General features: G+C 45.5%; 1 protein-coding gene and 1 pseudogene across 1 annotated transcript in view; one reads left to right on the top strand and one right to left on the bottom strand.

Moving 5' to 3' along the window:
- LOC132592083 (zinc finger protein 850-like) overlaps positions 1 to 13,537 on the bottom strand; it is a 236,806-nt pseudogene that overhangs the window by 151,693 nt on the left and 71,576 nt on the right.
- Positions 1 to 13,537, top strand: part of LOC118085028 (zinc finger protein 420-like) — a 78,643-nt gene that overhangs the window by 32,232 nt on the left and 32,874 nt on the right. Inside the window, exons 1-6 of the mRNA XM_060274084.1 lie at positions 5,239 to 5,293; positions 8,424 to 8,916; positions 9,241 to 9,322; positions 9,585 to 9,667; positions 9,784 to 9,910; positions 10,603 to 11,983. Coding sequence (XP_060130067.1) covers positions 5,286 to 5,293; positions 8,424 to 8,916; positions 9,241 to 9,322; positions 9,585 to 9,667; positions 9,784 to 9,910; positions 10,603 to 11,983 — 2,174 coding nt within the window. The 5' untranslated portion in view covers positions 5,239 to 5,285. Of the gene's footprint in view, positions 5,294 to 8,423; positions 8,917 to 9,240; positions 9,323 to 9,584; positions 9,668 to 9,783; positions 9,911 to 10,602; positions 11,984 to 13,537 lie in introns of the transcript that reaches the window.

The following is a 13,537-nucleotide window of genomic DNA, read 5'->3' as shown; positions in this document are numbered from 1 at the left end:
CAAGTTTATGCACCAACTACCGGTGCTGAAGAAAATGAAATTGACCAATTCTATGAAGACCTACAACACCTTCTAGAAATGACACCAAAGAAGGATGTTCTTCTCATTACAGGGGACTGGAATGCTAAAGTAGGGAATCAAGAGATAAAAGGAACAACTGGCAAGTTTGGCCTTGGAGTTCAAAATGAAGCAGGGCAAAGGCTAATAGAGTTCTGTCAAGAGAACAAGCTGGTCATCACAAACACTCTCTTCCAACAACACAAGAGACGACTCTACACATGGATATCACCAAATGGGCAGCATCGAAATCAGATTGATTATATTCTCTGCAGCCAAAGATGGAGAAGCTCTATACAGTCAGCAAAAACAAGACCTGGAGCTGACTGTAACTCAGATCATCAGCTTCTTATAGCAAAATTCCAGCTTAAACTGAAGAAAGTAGGAAAAACCACTGGGCCAGTAAGATACAATCTGAATCAAATCCCTTATGAATACACAGTGGAAGTGAGGAACAGGTTTAAGGATTTAGATTTGGTGGACAGAGTGCCTGAAGAACTATGGATGGAGGCTCGTAACATTATACAGGAGGCAGCAATGAAAACCATCCCAAGGAAAAGGAAATGCAAGAAAGCAAAATGGCTGTCCAACGAGGCCTTACAAATAGCGGAGGAGAGGAGGCAAGCAAAATGCAAGGGAGATAGGGAAAGATACAGGAAACTGAATGCAGATTTCCAAAAAACAGCAAGGAGAGACAAGAGGGTCTTCTTAAATGAGCAATGCAAAGAAATAGAGGAAAAAAATAGAATGGGGAAAACCAGAGATCTGTTCAAGAAAATTGGAGATATGAAAGGAACATTTCGTACAAAGATTACCATAATCAAGGACAAAAGTGGTAAGGACCTAACAGAAGCAGAAGACATCAAGAAGAGGTGGCAAGAATACACAGAGGAATTATACCAGAAAGATATGGAGGTCTCGTACACCTCAGGTAGTGTGGTTGCTGGCTTTGAGCCAGACATCTTGGAGAGTGAAGTCAAATGGGCCTTAGAAAGCATTGCTAACAACAAGGCCAGTGGAAGTGATGATATTCCAGCTGAACTGTTTAAAATTTTAAAAGATGATGCTGTTAAGGTGCTACACCCAATATGCCAGCAAGTTTGGAAAACTCAGCAATGGCCAGAGGATTGGAGAAGATCAGTCTACATCCCAATTCCAAAGAAGGGCAGTGCCAAAGAATGCTCCAACTACCGCACAATTGCGCTCATTTCACATGCTAGCAAGGTTATGCTTAAAATTCTACAAGGCAGGCTTAGGCAGTATGTGGACCGAGAACTCCCAGAAGTGCAAGCTGGATTTCGAAGGGGCAGAGGAACCAGAGACCAAATAGCAAACATGCGCTGGATTATGGAGAAAGCTAGAGAGTTCCAGAAAAACGTCTACTTCTGCTTCATTGACTATGCAAAAGCCTTTGACTGTGTCGACCACAGCAAACTATGGCAAGTTCTTAAAGAAATGGGAGTGCCTGATCACCTCATCTGTCTCCTGAGAAATCTCTATGTGGGACAAGAAGCTACAGTTAGAACTGGATATGGAACAACTGATTGGTTCAAAATTGGGAAAGGAGTACGACAAGGTTGTATATTGTCTCCCTGCTTATTTAACTTATATGCAGAATTCATCATGCGAAAGGCTGGACTAGATGAATCCCAAGCCGGAATTAAGATTGCTGGAAGAAATATCAACAACCTCAGATATGCAGATGACACAACCTTGATGGCAGAAAGCGAGGAGGAATTAAAGAACCTTTTAATGAGGGTGAAAGAGGAGAGCGCAAAATATGGTCTGAAGCTCAACATCAAAAAAACCAAGATCATGGCCACTGGTCCCATCACCTCCTGGCAAATAGAAGGGGAAGAAATGGAGGCAGTGAGAGATTTTACTTTCTTGGGCTCCTTGATCACTGCAGATGGTGACAGCAGTCACGAAATTAAAAGACGCCTGCTTCTTGGGAGAAAAGCAATGACAAACCTAGGCAGCATCTTAAAAAGCAGAGACATCACCTTGCCGACAAAGGTCCGTATAGTTAAAGCTATGGTTTTCCCAGTAGTGATGTATGGAAGTGAGAGTTGGACCATAAAGAAGGCTGATCGCCGAAGAATTGATGCTTTTGAATTATGGTGCTGGAGGAGACTCTTGAGAGTCCCATGGACTGCAAGAAGATCAAACCTATCCATTCTTAAGGAAATCAGCCCTGAGTGCTCCCTGGAAGGACAGATCGTGAAGCTGAGGCTCCAATACTTTGGCCACCTCATGAGAAGAGAAGAATCCTTGGAAAAGACCCTGATGTTGGGAAAGATTGAGGGCACTAGGAGAAGGGGACGACAGAGGACAAGATGGTTGGACAGTGTTCTCGAAGCTACGAACATGAGTTTGACCAAACTGCGGGAGGCAGTGCGAGACAGGAGTGCCTGGCGTGCTATGGTCCATGGGGTCACGAAGAGTCGGACACGACTAAACGACTAAACAACAACAACAACAACAAATATATTTTCTTCTTCTTATTAGTTATATGGCTAGCTTTGTGGTTTATTCCAGTTGCTGTTGGCTTTATATTAGACTCCTATTCTACGGTGCTGATCAATTTCTTTGCTAATGTTTACCAATTAATAAACGTTTGTCCGTCCACTGGAATCTAAAGAACCTCTAGACTGTTCTGGTGGTCGCTATTGGCCAAACAGCCATTAGGGGGACACTGGGAAGACAGCACCTGTACACACCCCTAGAACAGGCACCCCCAAACTTCGGCCCTCCAGATGTTTTGGACTACAATTCCCATCATCCCTGACCACTGGTCCTGTTAGCTAGGGATCATGGGAGTTGTAGTCCAAAACATCTGGAGGGCCGCAGTTTGGGGGTGCCTGCCCTAGAATGTACCACCACTCCGTTTCATCGGATGACCCTGAGTTCTAGTACTGTATTTAAAAGAGAAACACCATCTGTACCGTGGTACCTCTAGTTACGAACTTAATTTGTTCCGGAGGTCCGTTCTTAACCTGAAACTGTTCTTAACGAGAGGCGTGCTTTCGCTAATGGGGCCTCTTGCTGCCGCTGCGCCGCAGGCACACAATTTCCGTTCTCATCCTGGGGCAAAGTTCTCAGCTCGAGGTAACTCTTCCAGGTTAGCAGAGTTTGTACTTTATAAAAGCTCCTGATCATTTCCCCTCTTAGTGACCTTTTGGCCCTGCAAATATCACAGCTCATAAGGAAGGTGTTCCACCCTCCATACCTTTTTCTATTTGGATACCTTGGTGTTGTCATATAACAATCTTTTCTCTAATTTCTTCTTAAGAGTGTTTCATCCTCCCACTGGCCAAGAACCACCTTCCCTTGTGATGTCAGACATTACAGAACCCCTCCCATTCAGCATTCTACATTAAGCATAAACCCAGGAAAATGTCCCCCCCCCCCCCGCAGATCTGTTACACTACTTATTTTTCCAATCCTTGCTGCAGTTGTTGTATAAATGAAAAAAAAATTATTATTTATTATCATTAAAATATTATTATCATCACAGTCAAACACTGGTTGTTGAACGCAATCCATTCCGGAAGCCCCTTCAGCTTCTGAAATGTTCAACAACCGAGGCGCGGCTTTCGATTGACTGCAGGAGCTTCCTGCACTCAAACGGAAGCCACATCAGACGTTCAGCTTCTGATAAATGTTCAAAAAACGGAAAACACTTACTTCTGGGTTTTCGCAGTGGTGAAGCTGCATGCTCCACTACCGGGGGCGGAGAGCAGGCAGAGGTGTGGCTGGCGCCCCCGGGCGCATGGCACACATCCAGGAGGTGTGGCATGCCGCCTGCAAGGACCTGCAGGGATGTGGTGCGCCACCTGTGGGGGGCGTGGCACCCGGTACACGGGGGTGGGCAGCGCATGTCTGGGGGGGCATCATGATGGCCCCCTACCGGAATAGTGCCGCCGGGGGCGGTCCGCTTCCTCCGCATCCCCATTCTGCTGATCAGAAGGTTGGTGGTTCAAATAAATTGTTCGGTCCCTGCTCCTGACAACCTAGCAGTTCGAAAGCACGTCAAAGTGCAAGTAGATAAATAGGAACCGCTACAGCGGGAAGGTAAACGGTGTTTCCATGTGCTGCTCTGGTTCGCCAGAAGCGGCTTTGTCATGCTGGCCACATGACCTGGAAGCTGTACGCCGGCTCCCTCGGCCATTAATGCGAGATGAGCGCGCAACCCCAGAGTCGGTCACGACTGGACCTAATGGTCAGGGGTCCCTTTACCTTTACCTTTAAGATCTCTTGATGATGGGCAGTATATCCATGAAAAAATAATAACCACCACCATCCATTTTTAGTCCATTGAATTAGCAATTCAGCATTTCTGGAAGGGGAAATGGCATACTATTGTATGTTTGCAAAGCAAGTGCAGTCATACCTCAGTTTACAACCGCCTCTGTTTGCGAATGCCTCTGTTTACAAACACCGCGGACCCATCTGGAACGGATTAATTCACTTTACATTACTTTCAATGGGAAAGTTCGCTTCAGGTTAAGTGCGCTTCAGGTTAAGTACAGACTTCCGGAACCAATTGTGGCTGTAAACCGAGGTACAGTGTTGGTTATTCATTAGGAGAATATGATTTACTTATTTCAAACTTCGCTTGGTTCCTCCTTGGTAGCCAGTGTGATTGTTTCAGCAGTGCTAGAACTCAGGACCCGCTGCCTTGAGGGACATCTAAGAGCAGAATGGCAGAAGAAATTTCTCCCTTGGGAGGTGGTGGACTCTCCTTCCTTGGAGGTTTCTAAGAAGAGACCGGACGGCCATCTGCCATGGATGCTTCAGCTGAGATTCCTGCATTGCTGGGGGTTGGACTAGACGACCCCAGGATCCCCTCCTCTCTCTCTCCACTCCTGAGGGTCCTTAATTCCTGCAAAGCCCTTTCCCCTGCAAAATGTTCCTCCAGTTTTTGGCCAAGGGAAGGAGATGCTCAGAGTCCAGCCCCCCAAAAGGATATCTGGGCATTGGCGTAGCCCCCCTAAATCCTTAAAAAAAAAATAATAAGCCGATGTTCTGCCAAGCGAGAGAGGGCTGAGCTAGATGCACGCGGCTTTGCAAGGGTTAAAGGGAACCGAGCTGCATTGCTAGAGAGGACAGGAAGCAAGGGGGCCCAGGTCCTCCAGAGCCAAGGCCCCTCCCTCCCTCCCCAGTCCTCCTTTCCTGCTTTGCTGTCTCTCCTGCAAGGGCTGCATCGCTGTCCCTTCACTCCTGGGATGATCTGGTGAGTCTCTCTCTCTCTCTCTCTCTCTCTCTCTCTCTCTCTCTCTCTCTCTCTCTCTCTCTCTCATCTCTCTCTCTCTCTCTCTCTCTCTCTCTCTCTCTCTCTCTCTCTCTCTCTCTCTCATCTCTCTCTCTCTCTCTCTCTCTCTCTCTCTCTCTCTCTCTCTCTCTCTCTCTCTCCCCGTCCCCCCTCTCTCTCCAGAGGGTGCAGTGGGGAGACGGGGGGTGGTCCCAGGGATGCAGCAAGGGAGGATGCCTGGGGGGCCTGATCTGCTCATGCAGGGGGGGGGGGGAATAGATCCCAAGTCAGGGAGGAGAGGGTCCAGCCAGGGAGGGGGGGGCGAGGTCTGCAAGGCTCTCCTTCCTGGGAATCAGAGGATCCCAAACTGACTCCCACGAAATCTCCCTTCTTCAAACAAAGGAGTCCCTGGGACTTTAACTCTGTGTGAAGTCGCTCAGCGTCATTGCACAACAGAGGAAACATGTGCAAATGGATGGACATTTGCAAAAGCTGGACGAGGAGGTGAACTAGAAACCCCCCCCCCCCAGAAGAAACCCACGAGGAGGAAGAACATTAAGGTGGGGAGAAAGGCCAGGAATAAAAAGAGGGATCCCAGCCCATAGTCTGGCTGCTGCATTGCGGACCATTTTCCCAGTCGTCTCCAAGGGCAGCTCCACAGGGAGGCCACTGCAGCAATCCCCTCGCACCCAGAGCATGGCATCCCAGGACCACATCCTCTCTGTCCCAAAGGGATTGTTGCTGGAAAACCAGCCGAGCCAGAAATGGGCACTGCTACTCACTGAGCCTTCAGGGACCTTGGCATCCATGGCTGTGTGTGTGTTAAGCTATCTATTATTATTATTATTATTATTATTATTATTATTATTATTATTATTATTCTTTCAAGGGAGATGTCTTTGGCCCCATCCACTTGGCCCTCAGGGGGTTGCCCAGACACCTATCTGGCCCTCAGAATAAAGAAAAGGGGACCCCACCCTAGGAGTCTGTCTGGACAGCAGCAGAGAGACCAAGTGCAAGAAAAGGAGACAGAAGAAGGGGAGTGGGGGGGGAGCAACTCCTGAGGACCCCAGGTGAGGACCCCCACTAGAGCCAAGCACCCATTTTTCACAAGATACAATCTGACTTCATGCATTGACTGGAAGGCAGAAGAAACCAGGTTGTTTAATCTCACAGAAATCCCTTCAGTTGCCTCCATATTTGGCATTGCAATCTTCCTTCTAGGAGGGCTAGAGCAGGCATCTCCAAACTTCGGCCCTCCAGATGTTTTGGACTACAATTCCCATCTTCCCCAACCACTGGTCCTGTTAGCTAGGGATCATGGGAGTTGTAGGCCAAAACATCTGGAGGGCCGCAGGTTGGGGTTGCCTGGGCTAGAGGCTACTTCCTCCTCCTCCTCCTCCTCCTCCTCTTTCTTCTCCTTTTAAAAAGGCCCTTTTCGTCTGTCCTAGGGGGTGAGGCCCAGACTCACCCAGCCCTAGTATGTTAAATATGTATTCTGTAGTTGACCTCCTTTGTACTGTTTTATTTTGAAATCTTTAAGATAATATTTGTTTTCTGTTATGTTGCTTTGACTATAGACCATATATTTGACTTTCTCCAGATTGCTTTATTTCTGTTTTATTGATTTTGTGGGATGTAAAACTGCAGTCAAGCACAACATTCCTACAGTGGGACATGTTGGGGATGTTTTGTCCCACTCAGGACAAAACTCAGGATGTTTTGTCCCACTCCTGTTTCCTCCTGAGCTGGGACAGACTTCCACTACATGTGACTTGAAGAGGGTGTTGTCTGTTGTGCTAGCATGGAAGAGCACATGGCCTCCATGTTCTGATCAGTGTGTCTTCTCCATTTTGGATGTTGCTGTGTGTTGGGAGAAGTGGCTGCTTAATCGCAGTCACTTGGGACGAACTTCTTTATGGAATAGTTCTAGTTGTGATGTAACCTAAGTCTGCCTTCAGGGATATGTCTGTGAACCTGAATGATTCTCTGAGTAAACTACTTTTATATTAACCTCAATCTTGTGTTTATTCTTTTTAAGAGGGATTAGAAGGGATTTTACCAGGAAGGAATCTTTAATAGTAAGACTCAGATGAGTCAGCAACAAGCTGATCGACGCGTAATCTAAAAAAAGGGAATGTTTGGAACTCTGCTAAAATATGGAACTTACTAGCACAAGTTAGGAAGGATATCATTAAATAGTATATGATCTCCTGCCTCCTTAATCATCCCCACAGATTTAATATGCTGTAAACCGCTTTGAGATTTTTCTTTATAATATAAACATTATAGAAATATATATACAGTGGTGCCTCGCTTAACGAACGCCCTGCTTAACGAAATTTCCGCTTAACGAAAGGATTTTTCGAGCAGAGGTTGCTTCGCTAGACGAATGCGTTTTCGTCTAGCGAATCACGGTTTCCCATAGGAATGCATTGAAATTCAATTAATGTGTTCCTATGGGCAAAAAACAATTCGAAAAAAATTCAATGCATTCCTATGGGACTCGCTAGACGAATTTTTTCGTTATAAGAAAAGACCCGTGGAACGAATTAAATTTGTCTAGCGAGGCACCACTGTAGAATCATAGAATCATAGAGTTGGAAGAGACAACAAGGGCCATCCAGTCCAACCCCCTGCCGAGCAGGAAACACCATCAAAGCATTCCTGACATATGCCTGTCAAGCCTCTGCTTAAAGACCTCCAAAGAAGGAGACTCCACCACACTCCTTGGTAGCAAATTCCACTGCCGAACAGCTCTTACTGTCAGGAAGTTCTTCCTAATGTTTAGGTGGAATCTTCTTTCTTGTAGTTTGAATCCATTGCTCCGTGTCCGCTTCTCTGGAGCAGCAGAAAACAACCTTTCTCCCTCCTCTATATGACATCCTTTTATATATTTGAACATGGCTATCATATCACCCCTTAACCTTCTCTTCTTCTATATACATATTCATATATACATACACACACACACATATATATGATAGCTCATGGTTTGGGCTGTGGTGCAGCCCAGACCTGGTTCCTTCCAAGATTCATCCATGCTTGCTCACGGAACCTTTTTCTTCCCCTGATATTAGACAACTAATGGAGCAATGTATTTGCTTTGTAGGATTTGCGAGAGCTTCTCATTAAGACGGACAGAACTTGGCAGAAGAGCAAAGGGTTCCTTCCGATCTCTCAGAGGCTTCCTGAGAGCACAGATGGATGAGCGAGACTCATCTGGCCCAGGAGCTGGAAGAGGCCATGCCATACAATCTGGGAGCAGAGAGGGATTCTGGGAAAACTCTGTGCAGAAGATCCTCGGTGAGGAGGACGCCCTCCGCTCGGAGGTGCAGAGCCAGAAGTTGAGGCAGTTCTGCTGCCAGGAGGCCAAAGGACCCCGAGAGGTTTGCAGCCGACTCTACCACTTTTGCCACCAGTGGCTGAAGCCAGAAAGGCACACGAAAGCTGAGATGCTGGACCTGGTGATCTTGGAGCAGTTCCTGGCTGTCCTTCCCCCGGAGATGGAGAGCTGGGTGAGGGAATGCGGAGCAGAGACCAGTTCCCAGGCGGTGGCCCTGGCCGAAGGTTTCCTCCTGAGTCAGGCAGAGGAGAGAAAGCAGGTGAGAGAGACTTTCCTCTGGATACTTCCAAGGGGTTCCAAAAAGGACGGACGGAGAATATCCCATAATGTTCTACTGATAACCCATCCGTTTTCTGGAAAGGCATCCATAATAACAACAACAATAATAGTGCTTTATTATTTATACCCCGCCCATCTGGCTGGGTTCCCCCAGCCACTCTGGGCGGCTTCCAACAAAATATTAAAATACAGAAATCCATCATCCATGGAATGAGATCTAACACCCTTAAAGCTGTTGGACCTGACATTCATTTTTTAATCCTTCTCCCCATTCTCTGTTTCGAATCCTTGTTTCTTTTTTCAGGGAAAGGATCTCTTTGCAGAAATGGGCCAGATTTCTTCTGAGGCAGAGAGACCTCCGTTGAACACCAGACAGAGGCAGCTGGGTAAGGAGGGAGGAGTTTTTATGTTTAGTCTCATTCTGTTGGTTTTCCAACTCATAGGTGGGTTCTTTTCATATTTTGTAGGGGGAGATAGAGGAGGGGAGATACATTTTTTCACAACTAACATCTGAAATGCGCCCCAACATCCAAATACTCTCAGCAGGAGAGACTTTCTCAAAGGCCCCTCTGTAGTTTGAGAGTCACTGATTCACCTGTGAGAGAAGCAGGCAATCTGGGCCTCCCCCTTACCTTTTTCCTCTTGCAGGTGACACAGTGATACTGGCTAGACCTCTTCATCCATCTTTACATGGCGACAGAGGAGAAGCAGCGGCTGTGGAACCAGATCAGGTCAGGGAAACTGCCTTGTGGGGACAGAGGCCAAGGGCTGGAAATATGTCTTAGGTCAAGGAGTGCTGGAGAACAACAGTGTTGTCTCAGAGGAGGACATTTCCCTTTTCTTTTAGGGTCCAGTGTGCTTTGAAGATGTTGCTGTTCATTTCACAGACGAGGAGTGGGCGTTGCTGGATTCTGACCAGAGAGCTCTGCATAAGGACGTCATGGAGGAGAATCGTGGGGTCGTGGCCTCTCTTGGTAAGGCTCCCTGTTGGATCATCATATCTGCCTGGAAATTTAAAAATACCTCTGATGAACCTCATATATTTTCACAGAGATCAACAGCGCCCCCTTAAAACACCTGGGATTTCAATAATAATGATAATTTATTATTTATACCCCGCCCATCTGGCTGGGCTTCCCCAGCCACTCTGGGCGGCTTCCAACAACCATTAAAATACAATAATCTATTAAACATTAAAAGCTTCCCTAAACAATATTCCCACAATAAACCTTGAACAGTAAATTACTGTTTTTTCGGTAAATGTTCTTCCTCCAGTTGCAGCTTCTGAAACAAGGATCAGGCTGGTCTGAACTACCATTTTAACTGTAAACTTCAGAGTTGTTAGGGAATTTGAAGTTGCTTTTCTCAGGTTTTCAGTTTTTGTATTTTTTCTCGTCAGTCTTTGGCTGTCCAAAGAGAAGACTGTCATTGGAAATGGAGGGGATTCCATGATGGAGCCAAACAAAATCCATTCGAGGGCAGAGCCAGGCTTATATAATTACAGGTTCCCCTAAGGATGTCAGTTGATCCCCGTAAATTAATGCACCCAACCCTTCAGTGAAACCATCCATCTAACCCACTTTGTGTTATTCCTCTATGACCAGTCTTAACAAGTATTCTTCATTAATTTCTCCCTGAGGCTCTAATCCATTTCTCTTCATTGTAGATAATGATGGACTGGAAATTAAGATCAAGGGTGACCATGACAAAATCCCCACAATGGAGAAGCCATATCAATATCTTGAATGTGGAAAAGTTTCTCATTCTACTCCCCATCCAAGAAATCCCACTGGGAAGAAACCCTATAAGTGCTTGGAATGTGGAAAGAGCTTCAGTCAAAGCACCCATCTCATTTCCCATCAAAGAATTCATACAGGGGAGAAACCATATCACTGCATGGAATGTGGAAAGAGCTTCAGTCGGAGCTTCTCTCTCACTTCCCATCAAAGAATTCATACAGGGGAGAAACCATATCAGTGCGTAGAATGTGGAAAGAGCTTCAGTCAGAGCTTCTCTCTCACTTCCCATCAAAGAATTCATAGAGGGGAGAAACCCTATCACTGCATGGAATGTGGAAAGAGCTTCAGGAAGAGCTCCAGTCTCACTTCCCATCAGAGAATTCATACAGGGGAGAAACCCTACAAGTGTGTGGAATGTGGAAAGAGCTTCAGGCAGAAGTCCAATCTCACTTCCCATCAAATGATTCATACAGGGGAGAAACCCTATCAGTGCAGAGAATGTGGGAAGAGCTTCAGTCAAAACGCCCATCTCACTTCCCATCGAATGATTCATACAGGGGAGAAACCCTATCAGTGTGTGGAATGTGGAAAGAGCTTCAGTACGAGCTCCGATCTCACTTCCCATCACAGAATTCATACAGGGGAGAAACCCTATCAGTGCAGAGAATGTGGGAAGAGCTTCAGTCAAAATGCCCATCTCACTTCCCATCAAATGATTCATACGGGGGAGAAACCCTATGAGTGTGTGGAATGTGGAAAGAGCTTCAGTACGAGCTCCTCTCTTAGTTCCCATCACAGAATTCATACAGGGGAGAAACCCTATCAGTGTGTGGAATGCGGAAAGAGCTTCAGGAAGAGCTGCCATCTCACTTCACATCAAAGAGTTCATTTAGGGGAGAAACCCTATCAGTGTGTGGAATGTGGAAAGAGCTTCACTACGAGCTCCAGTGTCATTAAGCATCAGATAATTCATACAGGGGAGAAACCGTATCAGTGTGTGGAATGTGGAAAGAGTTTCTGTCGGAGCACCGATCTCACTTCACATCAAAGAGTTCATTCAGGGGAGAAACCCTATCAGTGCGCGGAATGTGGAAAGAACTTCAGTCACAACTCCTCTCTCACTTTCCATCAAAGAATTCATACAGGGGAGAAACCCTATCAGTGTGTAGAATGTGGAAAGAGCTTCAGTCAGAGCTCCAAACTCATTTCCCATCAAAGAATTCATACAGGGGAGAAACCCTATCAGTGCGTGGAATGTGGAAAGAGCTTCAGTCAGAGCTCCCATCTCGCTTCCCATCAAAGAATTCATATGAAGGGTGGAAATAACTTCAGTATACAGCTTTAATTGTTCAGGGGGAAATGCACCACTTTAACAAGGACTTGGTCTGATTGGCATCTAATCCTCTTTTAAAATGTGTTGGTGAGATCAGAGCCCAGTATGGGTCACATGATCTCCTGCAATGATTTTGCAAAGTTTTTTACAGGTTTTGGGCTGTTTGTTTTGTGTTTTCATATTTTGATTTTATGTTTTAACCTTCCTGAGAACTGTGGGTGTAGGGAATCGGAGCCAACTCTTAGAGGGTGAGGGGTCTTTGCCCACCAAAAATATTTGAGGGTGCCACCCCCCAGTTGATAGGCATTCCCTTTAAATTGGCATGCATGCACCACACCATGTGATTGATTATGCGAGGAGGGGCTTACTAAACCCCTTCTATATTTTATTCAAGTTGGCAACCCTAGTATAGGGCGGTATAGAAATTTAATAAATGCTTATATAAAATAAAACCGTCTTGGTCGCCTTTATTAGCACATGTTCCAGCTTGTCAATATCCTTCTTATTATCATTTTAAAAATTTATGTGCCCTTTATCTGAAGATTTCACGGTGGTTCACAACATAAACAGACAGGTTGAAAGAACGTATTTCTCAAAAACAAGTCAAGGCAGAGAAATCTCTACTTTTCTTTTCTTTTTTTCTTTTGGATGGAATTACAAACTTTGTTGATCAGGGGACTGCTGTGGAAATAGTGCAAGTTGATTTCAGTAAGACTTTTGACAAAGTCCCCTGCGACATTCATGTGAGGAAGCTGGTAAAATGTGGGCTGAACGAGGTAACTGTTAGGCGGATTTGAGTGACCAAACCCAAAGAGGACTCCTTCGTGGTTCCTCATCATCCTGGGGGAAAGTGACAAGAGGGGTGCTGCAGGGTTATGTCCTGGTCCCATTGTTGTTCAACGTCTTTATAAATGACTTGGATGAAGGAACTGAGGGGATGGATGCTCATCACATTTGCAGACGACACCAAACGGGTCAAAGATCAAAGGCAGTAATAGTACCACTTTATTCGGTTTTGGTCAGACCCCACCTAGAATACTGTGTTCAATTCTGGGCACCACAATTCAAGTATCTTAAATTTTGTTTGCCTAGGGAAATGTTTGTTGAATACCTATATTGTTAAGACTTTTGCCCGAATCCACCCAGCACTCATGGGAAAATGTGTGATCTTTTTTTTAAAAAAATATATTTTTATTAATTTTCCAATTAAAACCAATTATATCACATTCATTATTTCAAATTATACACATATATATATCAATCAAACCGAATGTTATGCCAAATCGTCTAGAGAATTTTTTATTTGGGTTCCCATGCTTCAAGAAATTGGGGATTCCTCGCAACCGTCCACTGCCGTCTTTTTTCTAAAGTTCAAATCGTCCTCCAAGTTCATAATAATCCAGATCTTCCCCTTACAGTCACATAGATGTTTTCCACTTTCAACCGATTGTTTCCCAGCTGCTGAGATAAATATCAAACAAGGTTTCACAAATGTTCTTTCTCCTGTGTGGGTTAATCAGTCCAGCCTC

Source organism: Zootoca vivipara, chromosome 4, assembly GCF_963506605.1.
Source record: "Zootoca vivipara chromosome 4, rZooViv1.1, whole genome shotgun sequence".
Classification (NCBI taxonomy): domain Eukaryota; kingdom Metazoa; phylum Chordata; class Lepidosauria; order Squamata; family Lacertidae; genus Zootoca; species Zootoca vivipara.
This window is presented reverse-complemented; position numbering and strand designations above follow the sequence as displayed.